At 36.5% G+C, this 19,142-nt stretch overlaps 2 protein-coding genes across 5 annotated transcripts in view; both read right to left on the bottom strand.

The window, feature by feature from the left end:
• The window catches only part of nfat5b (nuclear factor of activated T cells 5b), a 38,999-nt gene extending 23,041 nt beyond the window's left edge, over positions 1-15,958 (bottom strand). For 2 of the 4 annotated variants that reach the window (XM_077518470.1, XM_077518473.1), the window contains exons 1-2: positions 15,647-15,958; positions 255-377 (exon numbers count right to left, since the gene is read on the bottom strand). In XM_077518470.1, coding sequence (XP_077374596.1) covers positions 255-377; positions 15,647-15,719 — 196 coding nt within the window. In that variant the 5' untranslated portion in view covers positions 15,720-15,958. Of the gene's footprint in view, positions 1-254; positions 378-2,985; positions 3,039-15,646 lie in introns of those variants that run through there. The other 2 variants (XM_077518471.1, XM_077518472.1) reach the window with 2 other exon arrangements.
• Positions 15,959-16,536: 578 nt separating this feature from the next.
• The window catches only part of LOC144017105 (polycystin-1-like protein 2), an 84,159-nt gene continuing 81,553 nt past the window's right edge, over positions 16,537-19,142 (bottom strand). The window contains exons 39-42 of the mRNA XM_077518358.1: positions 18,777-18,987; positions 17,326-17,427; positions 17,090-17,221; positions 16,537-17,020 (exon numbers count right to left, since the gene is read on the bottom strand). Coding sequence (XP_077374484.1) covers positions 16,838-17,020; positions 17,090-17,221; positions 17,326-17,427; positions 18,777-18,987 — 628 coding nt within the window. The 3' untranslated portion in view covers positions 16,537-16,837. The remainder of the gene's footprint in view (positions 17,021-17,089; positions 17,222-17,325; positions 17,428-18,776; positions 18,988-19,142) is intronic.

The following is a 19,142-nucleotide window of genomic DNA, read 5'->3' as shown; positions in this document are numbered from 1 at the left end:
CTGCGAATAGCGAAATCTGTTTTCAGTTACTGTAAGTAATTATGAAGTAGGGAATAAGTGAATGATTTTGAACACAGCCAAGAATCAAAACATTAAATTTAAAACTTCAGCGTAATGGAATGCAAAAGTGTTGTTGTTGTTTTTTTTAATGCATGAAGTGATGTACTGTAATACCACCAAGACAGTAATTATACACGTCTTTGTTTTGGTTAATTGGCCACAACTTGCTCAAAGAAGAAAAATAACAAACCTACCTGAAGCTAAAACAGCTGAAGTGGGCCCGGCCTCTCCACCGCTTTTTTGGCTCATGGTTAATTGGCTCTGCTGGATGTTGGAAGAAAACTGCAGCTCTCTGGGCAGAAGGTCGTACACTAAATCTGGGGATGAAAAGGGTGTAACGTGGGATTTAACCGATGGGCACTTTCAAACACAAAACAATAACTACAATATTGTTCAGTTTGATCAGTTTTCAATTGTCCCGTTAAAAAGAAAATGGTTCCATATGTAGAAAACAACATGAATTAATGAACTACTTATACTTAGGGTGAATACAAGGTTATAAATTTAGTTTTGTAAGTCATTGATGACGTAAATAGCGTCACACAAGTGACTTGTTATCATTAGCTATTACTTGGTGAATCAGAATGTATTATTAGAGTGTTTTAGAGATGATACTTCATCAGAGTTATGCTGAAAGCTAAGTAAGCAATGTCCGCTAATGGAAGCAACAGGTGTTATTTTTCAGAATAAGAAAATAATACAGAAAGTGATAAGTGTAAATGTTGCTAACTTAACATCATTGTTGATCTCATTACGTCGGGGGCTGGCAGGGAGCCTACACCGTTTTTTGTTTTTACACTTATTGGAGGTTTAGTGTTTGAATTGATGAATTTTGGGGGATTATTTTTTTCTTTTTCAATGTGTTCATAATGGCCATTGATTAATTAACAGAATTTCACTATGGCCTGGTCCCGATTCCCCACAAAAAGTGTATATATTTCCTTTATTGTGATTCTTTATTTACATTTAAAAAGAACATTGGTCTTATCACCTTCCTGATATATTGTTTTATTTTAATTCATTTCAAAATGGAAACAATTTTGGCTTGGTTGGAAACAATGTTTTCATTGTTTAAATTGAAAATTTTACATTTCACTTCGAATTAGGGGTGTGAATTGCCTAGTACCTGACGATTCGATTCGTATCACGATTCATAGGTGACGATTCGATTAGATACCGATTACTCCCGATATGAATTTACAGTATAAGTCGATTGTTGCGATTTTTTTTACTCAAATTTAGAAGATACTAATCAGTACTGTACACTATAAGATTTGTATTAAAATGTATTTATCCGAAACTTCAAACAGGTTTTAATCTGTTTTATGTTTGAACAGCATTAAAATAAAACATTAAGGCTTAATGTTCCATTAATATAACATTCTTCCATGATTAAGCTGTGTACACTAACCCTAAGTAAGATGTTTTGTTGAATATTTTTCCATCAAACATGGATGTTTAAAAATCGATTCGGCCGCCTATTGAATCGATTTGAGAATTACACGCTGTAATATCGTGATATATTACCGAATCGATTTCTTTTTAACACCCCTATTTCGAATATTACAGTTTCATGGCATGTGTCCTGACCAACCAAAATAGTCGATAACTGATGGAGTAACAGAATTGTAGTGCTGCTCCAAATTAGGATAATTCAGCCGCGGTGCAGTTCTGAACTGAGTGACTCGGAGTGTTATCCATTCTAGTTATCCTAAGCAAACCTTTCTGAAACAATAAATTACAGAGAGCTAAGATAATAATGTCTGTGAAGATGTCCACTTGAGTCCAGTGAAATGATATCAAACACGTATCAAAATGTCAAAGCAACTGAGGCGCATGAACAAAAACAGATCGTGACACAACACAGAGCTGTCCAACACTTTTCCCTGTCCACTCTGGTCAGCACATTTACTAGTAGCCTGATTCATCGTCCAAATATTATGGTATGAACCAAGAGCAGCCACTAAAGTTGCCCGACTCTCTTTATGCCAACTGCTGGCTTTAATTACTTGCAGCTGAGCCCTGCGGTTTTGGTGTATATGTCAGATACTTAACTCTTGTGTTGTTAAATCTCACCGTGTATACTATGCAAAACCCAAACCCGGGACATACTGAAAGCAGCCTGTGCTACATCATTCACCAAAGCCGTTTTACAGCTCAGAGCAGATGAGCAGGGAATGCTGATTCCCAGAAAGGGGGCTTAATTCTGAACTCCATACAGTATATTCAGGGATCGAATGTTTTTCCCAAGCTCACATGCCGACCACCTCCTATACAAAAACACTCTCCACAAGTCTGCATCTTTGTTTAAAGCTCCCTTCTTCTTGGGGCTCACTCGCAAACTTCACATGCAGAAACATGTGCTCCTAGTGGGCAGCCCTTCCTGTAAACACATTGCCAACCGCACAGGCAGAAAATATGTACACTTCCCTCCACTCTCTGGTCTCGCATCACTGGCTGGACTGTTTAAAGTGTTTCCACAGGCCCTGGATGTTTTGAGAGTGTAAAAATTGCTGAATATTTGTTTCCTTGTAAGCAGACAGAGTGTAATTCTTCATTCGCACGTGACAAAAACACGCACCCTTTCACGTCAACTGTATAAACAACAAACCACAGCACTTGATGTTTAGATTTGAACTTAGTTGTCATGATGATGTTATGTAGACTTCTCACCACGGAGGACCACGACTGTAATCTTCATCACAAAGTTTATACTCACTTAACAGATTTAGAAAGGCTTGTTGCTCATGTAGGTAAAATCAGATGTCTTTGCTTCAACAAGCATAGTTCGCATTGCACTCAGTAATGCACAGAACAACATGCAGGCAAGTATTACTAGTCATTATTTCATCATCGTACCTTGTGTCATGCTGAGTTATGGTAAGACGTGCAGGATGGGAAAAAAAAAAAAAAAAAAACACTCACCATGTGACTGGCAGGACTCACACTCCCATTCATTCCGTCCACATTCCTGCTGCTTGCTCTTACTAGCCCCGACAGCAAGGGTGTGGCATGTTTTTGGGGGGCTGATTAAAACCCCTCCTCCACTCTACCTACCTCTCGCTCTCCCCAGACTTGTATACAATGATTATGGAACCATGTCTCCACTTCAAGTTGCCCGATAGGTTAGCATGATTTTTGTCAAGCAGAAAGACAGCCATTTTTTTTTTTTTTTATTCAACTTTGGTATCTTGCCTAATTTGTCAAGTGATTAAAAGATCACTGTGTCAATACATTGGGGCTGGTGTCTGCAGCAAAGCTTGTGCAACAACCCTGAAATGTTTACAGCCAAGCCTACATGATGGCTGCTAGGGGCTCCATAGCAACACATATCACCGGACAAGTTGAAATCAATCTGGCGAGGAAACTAAATGCAATAATTCATCTGAAGAAACAGTTCAAAGTATCCGAATTTGTAAAGCTCCCTTCAAATGATGTTTTAGGGACACAACCGCATGACTAAAATAACTTGATGAACTGTTCAAGATTAATTTCTGTATTTTCCCCCTGTTATCAAGTTAAACAATCTATTCTCTATTCCGGTTAAATTTACTTAAGTTTAAACGTTGATCCTTAAATTTCTCACAAACGATTAATGAAGTCCATCAGTGGGTTCATCCAATCATCTAACCATTTATCATCAAGGTTGCATCTCGGACGGAGGAATTATCATAGGAACTCTCAATGTACCTCAACACTAATCAATCTTCTCAAGCAGTTATACAGTGGAAGAGCTAGCCAAGTTTTGAATTGTTCCAAAAAGCAACCATAAAAGATGGTTTTATTACCACCACAAAGTACAAAGAATGAGCTGATAAAAGGTGCAGATTGAGGCACAGCAGAAACTCAGTTCGTATGCCTTAGCTTTCAAATGATATGGTTTTCGATTATTATTTTCGTCTATATTTTCTGGATTATGTACATCAGTCAGATCCTCAAAATAAGCATTCAGTATATAATAATACAGACTGGCTGCAATTGGGTGGCGACAAGTCCAGTGTGTGCTTGGCCACTAGTCAACTCACCCTCAACCTTAATGAGGTTACGTGGTATAGATGTTTAAGACGGCTTGCCTGCAAATGGTAGCGTTAAAAAATGGCTGTGCATTTATTGAAATCTTTCTCTTTCGAATGTCCATCGACTATCATAGAGAAAAAAAAAAGCTTATGTTAATGGGAATGTACTAAAAAAAACATTTGGAAAAAGTCTCCAGTCAAGGTGTTAAAAAAAAAAAAAGAACAAAAAACAAAAATAAACAAAAACAGTTGTATACAAAAAATACAGTAATCACACCTCCATAAAAAATGAGAAATATCACACAATCATATCACAATCAATATGCCAAACATTCTTTGGCAAAAGTTAAATGAGGTCATGAAACATCGATTGCCATCATTTTTAAAATGTTTCACCTGTGAAGAAATACATACCATCCAACATAAGGAAACAAAGCCAAACACATTAAATGTGTGGTATGCTTTTATGATAGGATGTATGTTACACCCAGAGGTAGACATCGTCATTGACTGGAATTGATGATTGATGCAAGTGCCCACCAGCACTTTCAGCAAATGCTTGATAATGCAAAGCCTTGAAAAAAATGCACAGACTGAGCACCAAATGAATCAGGATTACTTCTTTCGATCGCGGTGAGTACACACAGTCCTTTTCAATCTGTGTATTTTTGTGAAGCTTCGTATTATCAAGCATATGCTGAAAGTGCTGAAGCAAAAGATGGGCACTTCCATCAATCATCAATTCCAGTCAATGACGATGCCCACCTCTGGTTACACCGCACATACACTATGTTGACTAAAAGTAACACAAAGGAATGTCATACTAAAACAATAACAAAAACAAGGTAAGCAGGCACAACACTGTAGTATGCACTAATATGTACAGGATGTGTAGTAGTCCATCCAGCCATCCAACTATTTTTTATACAGCTTATGTCCTGGGTCAACTTTGATTTCAGCCATATTACTCGGTGTGTAATGGGCCAGAGAACAGTCGAGTGACGTCAAACAACTAAGGTGCAAGAAGAAAACAAAACTGAAAAATCAAGCGTTAAAAATCGTCTCAGTCCATATGGTGAGGGGTCTCGGTCCTAATACCGAAAGCGATTCAGAAAATTAGGCGCTATGTCAAAGTTGTATGAAACAACATCAAGCATAATGAAAGCTGAATTTCAGAAAGCAGTGGAATTCAAACTATTTACAGAGGACAACATACAAACTCATGTTGGCTCAACAGAAAATGCCACCCTCACGTAAACACACCTCTCGAGAATAGGTTGGATATATACAGTACACAACCCTACTACTGGTATTAGTCCTATCAACAAAGTCAAGCAAGCAACCGCCACAGTGTAATAGAACTGATCAAAAACGGAATCTTGCGTCAGCCTAGGCATTTCTATCTGATTCACAGGAAAGTGATGCTGAAGAAACAGGAAAAGACTTTAGCAACAAAGGCACACATACGCCAACAGCATGACATCATCAAGCCACAATGCAAACTCACTAATTGAGTCAACATTGAGGAGACATTGTTGTGAAACGTAATACAAATGAGGTGCCCAGCTAGCAAGTAATAACCTGTCTTAAATGTAAATGGCTTACTGATTATTGTTTTGGGCAAAATATAGGCATATGAATAAAGAATAAACTTGATGATATATGTATACTGTACATGTAACTGATTAGAAACAGGAGGTCAAAGTGAGGCAGACTTGTTCCTCTCATGGCATCAGTAAAGGCTCGGCTGAGAATTTTTGACCAACGGCTATTAGTGTACTCCATAATTTGATTTACTGAAATCTTTCCAAATTGATTTTGGCTCGGACAAGGCAATTGAATGGAAAAAAACGTGGTGTAGAGAATTAATATTTGAAAACATCAACAACAACAGATTTGAGAAGCAGATTTTCTGGTTCACACAAAAACAAAGCAAAGTGGAAATTAAAAAGAACATAAAAACGGGTAATAAAAACTAATAAACATTTAGCTCACAGTCGGATGATCATATTCAATCCTAAGGCACTCTCTAAGTCACAAGAGAAGAGTGAGAATTCCAGTCTATAGAAACATAAAATAGTAAGTGAGACACTATCTCAAAACAAACACAACCTTGAGGCAACAGCAGAGGGATCAAATTTGCCGCTCAAACAGGCATCAAGCATGGAGGACTTTAAAGAAATGGACATAAATATTATCTCGCTCTCTCACTTAACTTTAAAGAAACAGCAGTGACAAACTGCTGTACATAAATAAATAAACAAAAATTTTAAGTTTACAAACCTGTTTTAGAAACGTGACATTAGTAAATTAGACAAATCTGTCATTTGTACTTGCTCACAATGATAAAATGATCATGACTTGATTAGTAAGAGCAGCAACACAAGCAGCCTGAATGAATGTAAAATGTAGTTATCATGAGACAAACATCCAGTATATGTTATAAAACAATATTTAGTTAACAATGAACAACAATAGTGAAAAACAGTCTGGTGAGACCTCAATAATGACTTAGGCCCGGATCGTAATCTATTTGTCACCCTTCTTTTGTTTTAACTAGGGGTGTGAATTGGCTAGTACCTGACAATTCGATTCGTATCACGATTCACAAGTCACGATTCGATTCGATACCGATTAATCCCGATACGAATTTATAAGTCGATTGTTGCGATTTTTTTTCATTCAAATTTAGAAAATACTAATCAGTAAGCTTGTAGAGTGTAAGATTTATATGAAAATGTATTATTTATTTATCTGAAATTTCAGTCTTATAGAGGTTGTAATCTGTTTCATGTTTGAACAGCATTAAAATAAAATATTAAGGCTTAATGTTCCGTTCATATAACATTCTTCCATGCTCAAGGTGTGAATCCTAAAAAAAATAAAATAAAATAAAATAAAAAAATAAAAAATCGATTCTGCCGATTATTGAATCGATTCGAGAATCGCGCGATGTAGTATCGCGATATATCGCCGAATCGATTTTTTTTTTAACACCCCTACTTAACTAACTTAAAAATCAACTACTAGGCTAGCTACTATGAAACTAAACTACATCTTATAGTTTAGTGTGTAATCGGTGGCGGCCATCCCGGGGATCGAACCCACTCCACGAGCAAGTCTCCGGTCTATGAGCACAGAGTGCTTCCTGTGAGCTAAAATTCCAAAATCCTTTATTTAAAAAAAACAAAAAACAAAAAAAAACATTTAACACATTTCTAATATTGTGGCTGCTCAAATTTCTGCTTTTATTAGTGAAATGAATTATTAAGGATAATTTTCCGACATTGCAATAGAGACATTGTATGTCTGCTTCAGGTTTGAGGCTTGTCAAATTGCCTACAACGCAGCAGTGTACAAAAGAGCAATGAAAACGCATTACATAAATTGTTGCTGGCCTATTGTTACTGCGGTGGCACAATTGGAATTTGCTTTCATAGCATTCATAGCATGTGTGATTCCATCCCAGATGTGTCCTGTGCTGCACTTTTTTATGTCCAACCACAAAGTTGGCTCTATTTTGTACCCCATAACTGGTAGAGGATGTAAAAATATATGTTTTGGTTGATAACTAGAATGTGTTCAATTGGGCTGTGCGTGAATCGGTGGTGACTCAAATAGAGAAGCAAATCAGAATAAAAACGAACGCTGAATCAGAATATTCATATATGAGTCAAACGGGTCATATGTACGGGTCGTATGTATTATCATAGAGGAATGTTTGGCTGGCAACTGTCATGTCTGGGGTCACGCCTGGGTTAAGTATGAGTTTGAGTTCATCATGTCTGTCTGTTTTGACCTGTCTGAACTGTCTGTTTTGAACTGATGTAACCATCATCTAGTTTCAACTAGTTTTAGGCTATGTGATGTCGCTCTTTAATCCTTTAGGTGATGTCTGGACCTATGTGATGTTGTTCTTTAGTCCTTTACTTGCTAGAACCAATCAGATCGATTCACTGTCTGTAGGAGCAGTCTGCGAATTGTGTGTTTTGCCGGATTATTGCTTTCTGTCCCTCTGTGCAACTCTCTTTGTTTCTCATCTAGTCAAGTTTGTTCTACGCCTCTTGATGTGAATAAATAGTTAAAATCTTATTTGTGTCTGCGCTTTGGGATCCAACCTCCAGCACATGACAGCAACACTCACGTATCAGTATGTGTGACGTATTATAGCATTGCAGAATGAAACAGGCCAAGCGGTGAGCTAGCAATAAATTCTTCAATGAGAACAAAAAGGATTATTGTTGGCCGTATCCATGCCAAAACAACAACACTAAATTATTCTAAACGCGAAACTCATTTTAAACTAAAAAGGAAAATCTCATCGCAGGCTGGCGTGGCTGCGTTAACGCGTCCGCGTGCATGCCAATATCCACCCATCCATCCATCCATCCATCCATCCATTGTTTTCAAAAAAGTGAATATGAGGATTGGTAAAGCGCTTTGGACAACATATGGCGTAAAGTACTATATAAGTTGGCTCAAGTTACTATTATGATCAAATTGGATTTTTCTTTTTTTTTTGGACTCTGACATGTTTTTCAACAAAAGTACAAGTAGTAACCCATTCAAGCTGATTCTCAATTTTCTAGTTAAAAGGTTCACAAATAGCCAACGCTGATTGTAAGTGAAAGTCCCAGCCTAGTGACATGGCTGAGTGTGTTGACACACTCTTGAGCTGGTCAAGATCGAATAACTCCGGTTAATGATTGAAATATTCATTCTGAAATATGAATCACGAGTCAAACTGAATCAGGTTTAGACTTACCACGAACGGATAGGTGATGGCACTGTCATTTTGTTTCATGAATCATGAGGCAAAATGACGGTGCCATCACCCATGACGCTGTATTTACTCATCAAATTGCATGGGTTATGTTGTCTACGTTGTCAGAATGATTTCAATTCAGTTAGTAATGTCTGCCTGGCAATCATTTGCACCTATTCAGTATATTTTATATAAACCTATTCTGCTTCATTAACTCCAGATTACAGATTAATGGTATTTCCATTCATTTCAATGGGGGGAAGAAAAACACCATTCCTAGTACTTTTCTGACACCTCGTCTAAGTTTTTTAGAAAGTGGGACAGTGCCCACATATGCCCTCCCCCCTCCCTTTTGAAAACAGAAACAGGATTATCTTGATGGTTATCCCCTTACAAGTCAACAATAGTATTAAACAACACTCTTCTTTCAACTGCTACGACTTTTACTGCTAGGCCCACAAGGCTGTTAGATCACATCTCGTCTGGCTGCCAGTTGATCACACACAAAAATGGAAAGATGGAAAAAAGGGTATTGAAATATGGCAGCTATCTATGCTCCCGTTAGGTATCCCAAATGTTTACACATCTTGAAAGACCACAAACAATTAAATAAGGGCTTCATCTCATCTCTAGAGGCATCATAAATCAACATTAATCCCCTTAAGTGGCGTACAACAATGGGAATAAGCCCAAGGGCAGATATTCAGTGTTCATGACATTGAGATTTTACAGAACTATGAATATTCAGTTATTGTTTCACAACTGGTTATATAAACAGAGGAGTCTCTTTGCCTTACAAGCAATTCATTATTTTTATTATTAAAAATTGTTTTTAAGAAACGACTGCAAAGCAACTGGGTTAATTTCTACCACAGTTAATATCAAATATGCGTACAAACGAGGTCAAGGTGAAAATAAACGATTAACTGTCCTTTGGCTCAGCATCACACCAGATAATTATCCATCTTTCCTGTTTTTAATAAAGTACAAGTCTGTGTTAAGGCAAAGTGATATGGCCGTAAAATAAAATATCAGATTTTTTTCCCCCCCAAAAAATCTGATTTCCGATTTTAATCAATGTTTTCTTCTTCCTGAAAAATAAAAACAAATAATAATGACACTCTGCGATTGGCTGGCAACCAGTCCGGGGTGTCCCCCGCTTATTGCCCAGAGCCAGCTGAGATAGGCACCAGCACCCCCCGCGACCCTTGTGAGGAATAAGCGGTCAAGAAAATGGATGGATGAATAATGACACTATTTAAAATGTTGAGCAATATTAACACAATCCTCAATATATTTTAATGATAAAAACAAAGCCAAACATTCTCTTTGGGATTCATATACAAGACATCCGAAATTAACCTAGGCTATAACAAATCAATGTGGCCTAATATTTTTTATTCCAAAAGATCTTTCAACAGGGGTATGAAGAGAAAATAGTCCCTGAAGTTTACATCAAACAAACAGTGTGTTCCAATTTTTTTTTGTCCAAAGCCAAAAATAGAGCAGGACCAAGCCAAGCCCACTTTATTTGCACTATTTTATTTTTTTTTAACATACCGTAAATATTATTTTTTCCACTTCATTGCCAGTACTAAAATGGAGGCCATTACTTTTTCATGCTTGTATCACAGTCAAGGTTACAATTTTTACTAGTAAATATATTTCCAATTTATGTTTTTCGTATTATTTTCTACGAGGGAAAATGTTTTTTTTTTTTTTTTTAAACAACACACATTTATTATTTTAAAAGTTAAAAGTTCCAAAATAATTGTGAGACATTTTTTATTGTATTGTATTGTTTGTTTGCATTGATAGTTGATGACATCAGATGCATCTTGCTGCGGAGGGAAACGTGAGGCCTAGATGCTAGATCTCACAGCTGCTCTGGGTTTTTCACAGCCGATTGACAAATCCAATGTCATATGATATGAACATTTATCCATATGGGACATAAACTTAAGTTGTGCACATTCAAAATGTCCATGTCAGCTTACTCAGAGTTGGTTACAAATGACATGCAACACTACTCAACATAAGTTGAATCTTGGAGGAGGAGGAGTTGACATAGATCCAACACATTCAAAGCAACACTTTCCATCAAAACAAATGCTGTTCAAAGGAAAATAACATGATTATGAGCCGAAACAAGTCAGCTTCTTTCACATCACAAACATCATGCAGCTGGTGGCCTGGAGAAAATGGACAACACTTAAGGCACAATTTCTGACCACCAGCATAAATTGGAGTCTGGTGATGGCCTAATTTAGTTGTCATAAAACTATTCTATAAAATTGGATACACTTCGACAGCGGAACCTTGACATTTTGAAATGTTGTATAATTTGAAAACCAATAAAACTTTCCTCGAAAAATATTCTTGAAAAAAATAAAAATAAAAATCAAATGACTTTTCTCTTTACATATTTAACGGTTGTTAAAAAATTTGATGCATGTGGTCTTTTATTAAGGTCTTCCTCATTCATCACTAAAGTTACAGGTGTTTTATTGCTTTAACGTGGTTAATTTTTCACATTTGTGTGGCTGTTAAGAATATAAACATTATTTAAAGGGGAAGTCAACCCGCCCCCAAAGATTCTTGACAATAGTATGTTCTCTGCAGCCCCACTAGTCTAAATACAATATTCTGGTTAATATTGTGTAAATGTAATATGAGTTAAGCAGTAAAATCCAGTATTTTATTTTTATTTTTATTTTTTATCAAAATCAGAATGCGTCCATTTTACCATTTGCTGTCAAGTGAAAATGACATCACAGTTGCCACAACAGGTGAGCTGTAATTGGTCGTTGCCTGAGCAACTGTGATGTCATCTTCAGTCGGCAGCAAGTGGCAAAATGGCCACTTCCTGAAATGGATTAAAAACAGCTGGATTTTTCTTCATAACTCATATTCCACAAATGTAATATTAATCAGAATGTCATGTTTAGACGAGTGAGGTCACATATAACATATTGTCAAGAAATGTTTAACATTGACTGCCATCCATTTTTCTGCATCTCTGGAGGCGGCCATTTTGGCCTCACATCACCCTCTGCTAGGGCTGCTCAATTATGGAAAAAAAATAATTATAATGAATAAATAAAAAAATAAAAAAAATTATTATTTTGGCAGTACAGTAATTGAAATCACGATTATTCATACGATCAAACACTATTGCCTGAAATAAATGAAAATGATGTTGATGATGATGATGATGATGATGATTTATTTTTTGGTACAAAACAAGAAAATGTTCACACGTTTAAAAATATTAAGACAAATAAAAAAAATAGAAACACTATTACGTAAATTCCTTTTGGACCAAACAGAATTTATAATAATATATATTTATAATCAATATTAATTAATTAATTTATGTTGACAAAAACTTGAAGTTGGAGTGTAGCATGTGCACTATTTAGTAGGACGATTATTTTTTATTTTTTTTATTTTTTTGGTACAAAACAAGAAAATGTTTAAACGTAAAAAACAAATAAAAAAATATTAAGACAAATTAAATTATTAATTTTTTAAATTATTAAACACTACAATTATGCAGGTTCCTTTTGGATGGAACAAAATTTATTAAATGAGTTATTTTAAAATTAAAAAAAAGGTGCAAATGTGTAAATTTACACAACTCAAAAATTAGTATTAATAATATTTTTTTTACGATTATGTTGATTTTGTAATTGTGAAGTGTAAAAATTGAAATTGTAATTGAATTTCGATTAATTGCACAGCCCTACCCTCTGCTGTAATACACAGAAGTTGATGTCAAACTAGCACTTGGCAATTTAATTGTGATCTAAATTTTGGCTTCTCAATCTACCGATCATTAAAACTAAGGCAATTAATCAGATGGACGATTTAATATAAGCAAACATCTGCAGATTTTTCTACCTAACAGTTACATTTGAACAGAATCCGAGGTTGATGAGCATCCCGCAAAGGGACTGTGTTCGACCGTTAAAGTTTCCTTTGTATAGTACACATTGTCCAAGCGTGTCCATAACAGGTTAATCCACTCGTATATTCAAACATGCGGCTGAAACAAAGTCACAAACAAGTGTGCAGTAAATACCACAGCAGGTGATATTTTGACCCGAACATGATTTGTCTTTTTACTAGTTTGTTTAAAGTCAATGATTACATCAGTGAGATTCAAAAGAAGGTCGAGATGGCGAACAAACCCCCACCGCACGTTCTTTGGCATAAAACTTTGCCTGTACGACTTAAAGCCAAGAATTTTACTAAAGGACGAATCTTATTCAGATTCACACTGAGAAAATACAAAGTATGTAAAGATCTCAGCCTGTACTGGAGTAGTCAGTTTAGGCTCATATCGCTTTCACGTGCCACTCTTAGACGAACGCACATTACAGAAAGTCATGTTTGTCGAAGCAAACCACAGTGTCATCATACAAGGCACTAATGTTTCTTAAGCAAACTTCATTCAGATTGCTTATCAGATTGATGGCAGAAATACAGTCATGTGAGGTCAAATCTGATGATTTACCACAATTTGTTTTTTCCCAACATCAGATATCAACAACTTTTCTAGGAAATCAAGTATTTCGAAGCACATGCCTGCCAGTTTGTTTAACACAGCAGTGTCAATATTAAGATAGCAATTTAAGCCAGGGTTTACACACACACTGCGCAACCAGCCCTTTAATGATTGACCAGCCTTTGCTTGGGTGTCAATATCAGAAAATTATTTAGAGATAGATACTCTTGAAATCGAGAACTTCACAGAACACACGGAAAGCTGGGATGCTTAAACGTTTACTGTGGAAGATGTTTTAGATGTCCATTAGGTTGATGTTGCATTCATTTTCATTCTATTTCTGAAAAATGCAAGCTTATTTTCAGCAACAACAACAACAAAAATATTCAAGAATATATTTTTCAGATAGTCATCAAATTCACTGATCACACTGGCACGACTAGATGAAAAATGTACTTGCACTGTCTCAATATTTTAGGAGCAAAATGCCACCTTTTCGGGACAGTATGGAGCCCTGCTGCAGAATACTACCTTGGTATTATTCATCTTGGTAAAAAGAACTCAATTAAATAGGTGTGGCATCCAAAAAGGTTTCAAACTAATTGACCCTGTGAATCACATTCGCACTAAGCCTTTGTCGGCCCTCGCCCTTTTTGAAAGCGGCTTTTCATAAAACATTTTAAATCCATCCACGTACAAGCATGCTCTGCGGCTTCAAGAGTTGGCAAAACTACTAGTGGGTATTTTGGCGCCACTAGTAGAAGAGGTGACTAGGCATGCACTACTGTTTGGGCATAGTAGTGTTAGAAAACTAGAATTGTAGCGGAAATTAGGGCTGCACAATATATCGAAAAAAATATCGATATCGCAATATTGGCCCATGCAATATGCATATAGCAAAGACATGCAACAAGTTTCATGTGGAAGTTTATTCGTTTATGTGAATTTGACCAGTCAGCCGCTAACTGCCATCCAATAGTTGAACATTATCGAGAGGTCATTACTATTAATTAACTAAGAATATATCGAGTTTGCTGATTTTGCTGCATGAAAAAATTTAATTCTTTCATTAGACATAATTTCTTTAGGTTCATGTTAAATGTCGCATTAATATCGATATCGCTACATTCAGCAACTATATTGCATATCGCATGATTTTCCAATATCGTGCTGCCCTAGCGGAAATGTACTTTGTTTTTGTCTTTGTCAATTAATTTCATAAATGAGCTTCCAGACTGTTTATAAATGTAATTATTTCAGCATTAGTGTGTGGCCGCAAGGAAGGAATGTTAAATCATCATTTGGGAATTGTACTTAACTTTATTACGAGAAACTTTTTCACCTTTTTTTTTTTTTGAACTTGACAAATGCCCCATTTATTAAAAAACAAAAACAAAACAAAAACAAACAAACAGATAAACTCAAATGAAGCATTTAAAAAAAAAACTAACAGTGCACTAAAAGAATTTGAAAAACAAAAGTCAAAATGGGGGGGAAAAAAGTCATAATAAAAAATCAATTACTATTACAAACCTGGTAGTTGGAAAAAGATCTTACTAGTAAGTGATGCTGCAGATATCAAATATGTTTAGAATCGACTATCCAACCAATTACCCTATTGATTAACCAGATAAGAAATTATTTTGCACTACTAAAACAACGAAAGTTTGATGTAAAGAACTGGTATTATTATTATTGTCCATTTGGCGTCACCTTCCTCACATTACAAACGGTTATATCTGTGACTTTGAGTGTGTATGGCTTTATGTGCTAAATATGAACTAGTATAATTTCATCATTATAGTATTTAGTAGTAAACAACTGTCATCTACGTCAACTACTCATCACTATGAGTGAGACAAAACTGTGCACATGCTGCCAACTGTTTGCTGCTTGTATTATTATGTGTTAACATTTAACATATTACTAGTAGCATTTCACTAATATAACTAGTTACAACAACTAGTGCACAGTTTTGCCTCACCGGTAGCATGCAATTTGTCCTACTAGTTAACACAATGCAGTACACTAGTGGAAAATACATCACTATAGTTAAGACAGCCGTTCAACTATCATAGAAAGTAATACAAGTGCTGCGAATTGTTAACCTACCTGGGGGCTTGTTCAGCCCCCATGCCGATTACACGCTGATGTTTATGGGTCAACCCGTGTCCAAACTGCATTGCTTTTCAGTCAAATAACCCTAAACTGGTTTGACTGGTGTGATCGGGTGGGCTTTCCACTACAGGTGTCAAGCCCAAAAACTAAACAATAAAGCGTGGCGACAGTTGTTACCTTTGGAGCAAAGGAATCCGGGCAAATTGAGGTCGAGCTCCCCGCTGAAAAGCGCGACAAAGTCAGAGGGCATCGCAATCCCTCAAGAGGGCGGAAGCCAGGCACTGTAGGTCAAGGGCGTGACGTCACTGTACGCTCTTCACTGACCGACGGTGTGAGGAAAAAGAGAGGGTGTTACAAAAAAAAAAAAGTGTCCCAACTTGTGCTCACGCCGCCGCGCCCACGTCGTTCCAGCTTGCCAAACGTGGCCAGTGTTTGTGTCTGCCCTCTCACTCGAGAATAGTGATCACACATCGTCGCTCTCGCCTTCATCTCCGCCCCTCCGACCGCCCTCCCAAGCCACAAGGACCCCATGCCATTGGCAACGGGAGCCACGCCCACCCGGGTGACGCAATACGTCACACCACCAACATTAGGTACACTTGCGCAATCTAACGCGGTTTGATTTGTTTCCCAATACTGTATTCATTGTGCAGTCCATATGCTGTGCCATTGTTTCATGAAACATGAAAAATTGAAGTGATAAAGCCAAAAATTTCTTTCTAATTTATATTTACACCACACTTGTAGGTTAGAATTTTGGCAAGTTGTGTAGTGAACGCTTAAAAGACTGCAAGTCAGTGTTTAATAAACTAGGTGAAGTAGATAAATAAAACTTTCATATTAATTCCTGTTTCACTTTCCTTTATTTTAGCATAAGCCTAACATATTTGTAAAATACATCTCAAATACAAATATTGCTTGTGCTTAAATGTGTGTTCATATCTTTTCAGCAGTTTTTTCTTTGTGTGTGTTGCACAATAAAGCCATCGATTATTGGTGAATACAATTTACTCTACTGAAGAAGTGAAAGTTAGCGGTTTACAGAATGACAACAACATTTTCAGGAATTCAGCGATGCACTTTTAGCAAATATTCTCAACAACAGAATCACGCTCAATTTGGCTTTAAAAATACAGCAGCTTAAAAGCAGTGCTTCAATGCATACGATACATATCGATCCCTACATTGTCTAATTAATTCAGGTTTACTTCCATTAGACATATAAGAAGAATATAGTTGATAAATAACATACACTTGCAAGGGGCCTGACATGAAGTCAACATGGCACAGTGGCACGAATGAAGCAAACCATGAAAATCAAAAACAGAGCAAAGCACACACAGTGTTACAGCATTATTATAATGTTGACTAAAGTAGAGCAACCTTGTCATCACGCCCTGGAGAAATTGTGGAAATTCCGTTATTTGAAGCACATGAAAGTCCGGCCTTGTCAGTCAGGCCATCGTCGCCTTGCTTACTCTTGCATTTGATTCCAAACAGACTGCAAAGTTTCATCATCATCATGTCCACAATCTCTTCCTCCTCAGATGGCTGCAATGAATCAAAATCAATTCAGTGCCAGTATCAGGACAGAGCTACATTGACTCAGAGGGGGTTTACCTTGTGATGTATCTGTTCTTGACTAAACGCCACAAGGATGACAGAAATGAAGAGGTTGAGCACCACAAACGTCATAAACACGATGCAGGAGCCGATGAGGAAGGCCCCCAGGATCGGGTTGTAATTCAGAATCTTTCAGATTAAAAAAAAAAATTACAAAAATAAAAAATGATCATGATCGTGCATATTAAGATGCAGCTATTATATGTCACAAGCTGAGTGAACCCGATTTTTACCTCATCATAGTTAAATATGCCTAGTTGAAGGCTGACCATAGTCTGGGCAGCATCAAATAGAGTGCGATAGGAGTACAGCTTCCACCCATACATCAGGTTAGACTGAAAAACAGAATGCAAACAATATATATAGGCTAGGGCTGCACAAATGATGATCACAATTATTTTGATCCATATTGTAACCATGATTAGTAAAATCACCCTATTGAAGGGAAAACATCTGTACTTTTACTCAACCAATTTTCCATCCATCCATCCATCCATCCATTTTCTGAACCGCTTGCTCCTCACAAGGGTCGCGGGGGTGCTGGAGCCTATCCCAGATGGCTTCGGGCAGTGGGCGGGGTACACCCTGAACTGGTGGCCAGCCAATCGCAGTCAACCAATATTCAACAAACAATATTTAGACAGTTTTCAGTTCAAAATTAAACTCTAAATTGTATTTCATTTTAGAATAAATGCTAACTAACAAATGAGATTTACAGAAGAATAATTTTTTTTTTACCAAGGGCTACTGAATAATATGCTATTATCACTTATTATGTTGTCCTCTTAATGAAGCTGTAACCATGTGTTAGCCCCCTAGTGGTTGGCTGACTACTTGTGCATTTGATTGGATGTGCAGCAAAGCCTGCATTTTAATAGTAATGATGACAATAATAGTAATAATAATAATACTACTAATAATAATAATAAATTTTATTTGAATGCACTTTATATTTCAACAATCTCAAAGTGCTACAGAGTAAAAAAAAAAGTAAAAGGCCTAGCAAAATGCTTTTGCAAAAAGAAAAGAATAAATAAATAATAATAATAATAATAATAATAATAATAATAATAATTGCCCTGCGATTGGCTGGCAACCAGTTCAGGGTGTACCCCGCCTACTGCCTGAAGCCAGCTGGGATAGGCTCCAGCATCCCTGCGACACTTGTGAGGAGAAAGCGGTTAAAAAGATGGATGGAAAGATGGATAATAATAATAATAATAATAATAATAATAATAATAATAATAATAATAATAATAAAGAAAAAATATATATAAATAAAAAGAAAAAATAAATATATGCACTTGTAATTGTTGTACCAAGTTTTGTTATTTAACATCCTTTTTCATTTATTTTTTTTAATATTTCTTTTCAGATAACCATGGCATATAATAAAGAAAACCATACACTATTTATAACATATAGAATTAGTTATATTTAATCAATACTATTGTATACCTATACTTTTGCAACCCCTCCTTATATTAGACTTTAATTTATAAATGATTGATCTATCAGGTAGCTGTGATGTCATCAAAATGGTTCTCAAAACCCTTAGGGGAGCTATTGTATTTTTGTAGCATCTAAGGCTTATTATGATATGATTTTGGAGGGGTTGTGTTCACAGAATGTCAACAAAAGAAAAAGAAAACCATGATCTCTTGCAGTGTGGGAAACTGCTCACAGCGATCGAGTAGGCCAGAAACATGATGGTCATGACCACCAGGAAGCCGGAGATATCAGCCCAGGCTCGCTGGAGCGTTCCTGTGATCATGTGTAGCTTCGGGTTGAGTCTCAGCAGGTGCCACAGTTTGATTGTGGCCAGCAGCACCAGGAAGGCAATCAAATAGCCCAGCACGGCATCAGCCTTGGCTGTCTCATGGAAACTGGCATATCTGGAGACAATGCAGCGTTAGTTTACTATTAAAAATGACATTTTAGTTATATAGGACTTAAGTATATTGCTCAACCTTTCTTTTCTGGTAATGTTTCTGTAATATAGTCACAAATGTTTTTTTTAAACTTCCACTTACTTTGCTGGTGCAAACAA

Source organism: Festucalex cinctus, chromosome 4, assembly GCF_051991245.1.
Source record: "Festucalex cinctus isolate MCC-2025b chromosome 4, RoL_Fcin_1.0, whole genome shotgun sequence".
In the NCBI taxonomy this organism is placed as follows: Eukaryota; Metazoa; Chordata; class Actinopteri; order Syngnathiformes; family Syngnathidae; genus Festucalex; species Festucalex cinctus.
Note: the sequence above shows the minus strand (reverse complement) of the source record. Positions and strands in the feature narration are given on the sequence as shown.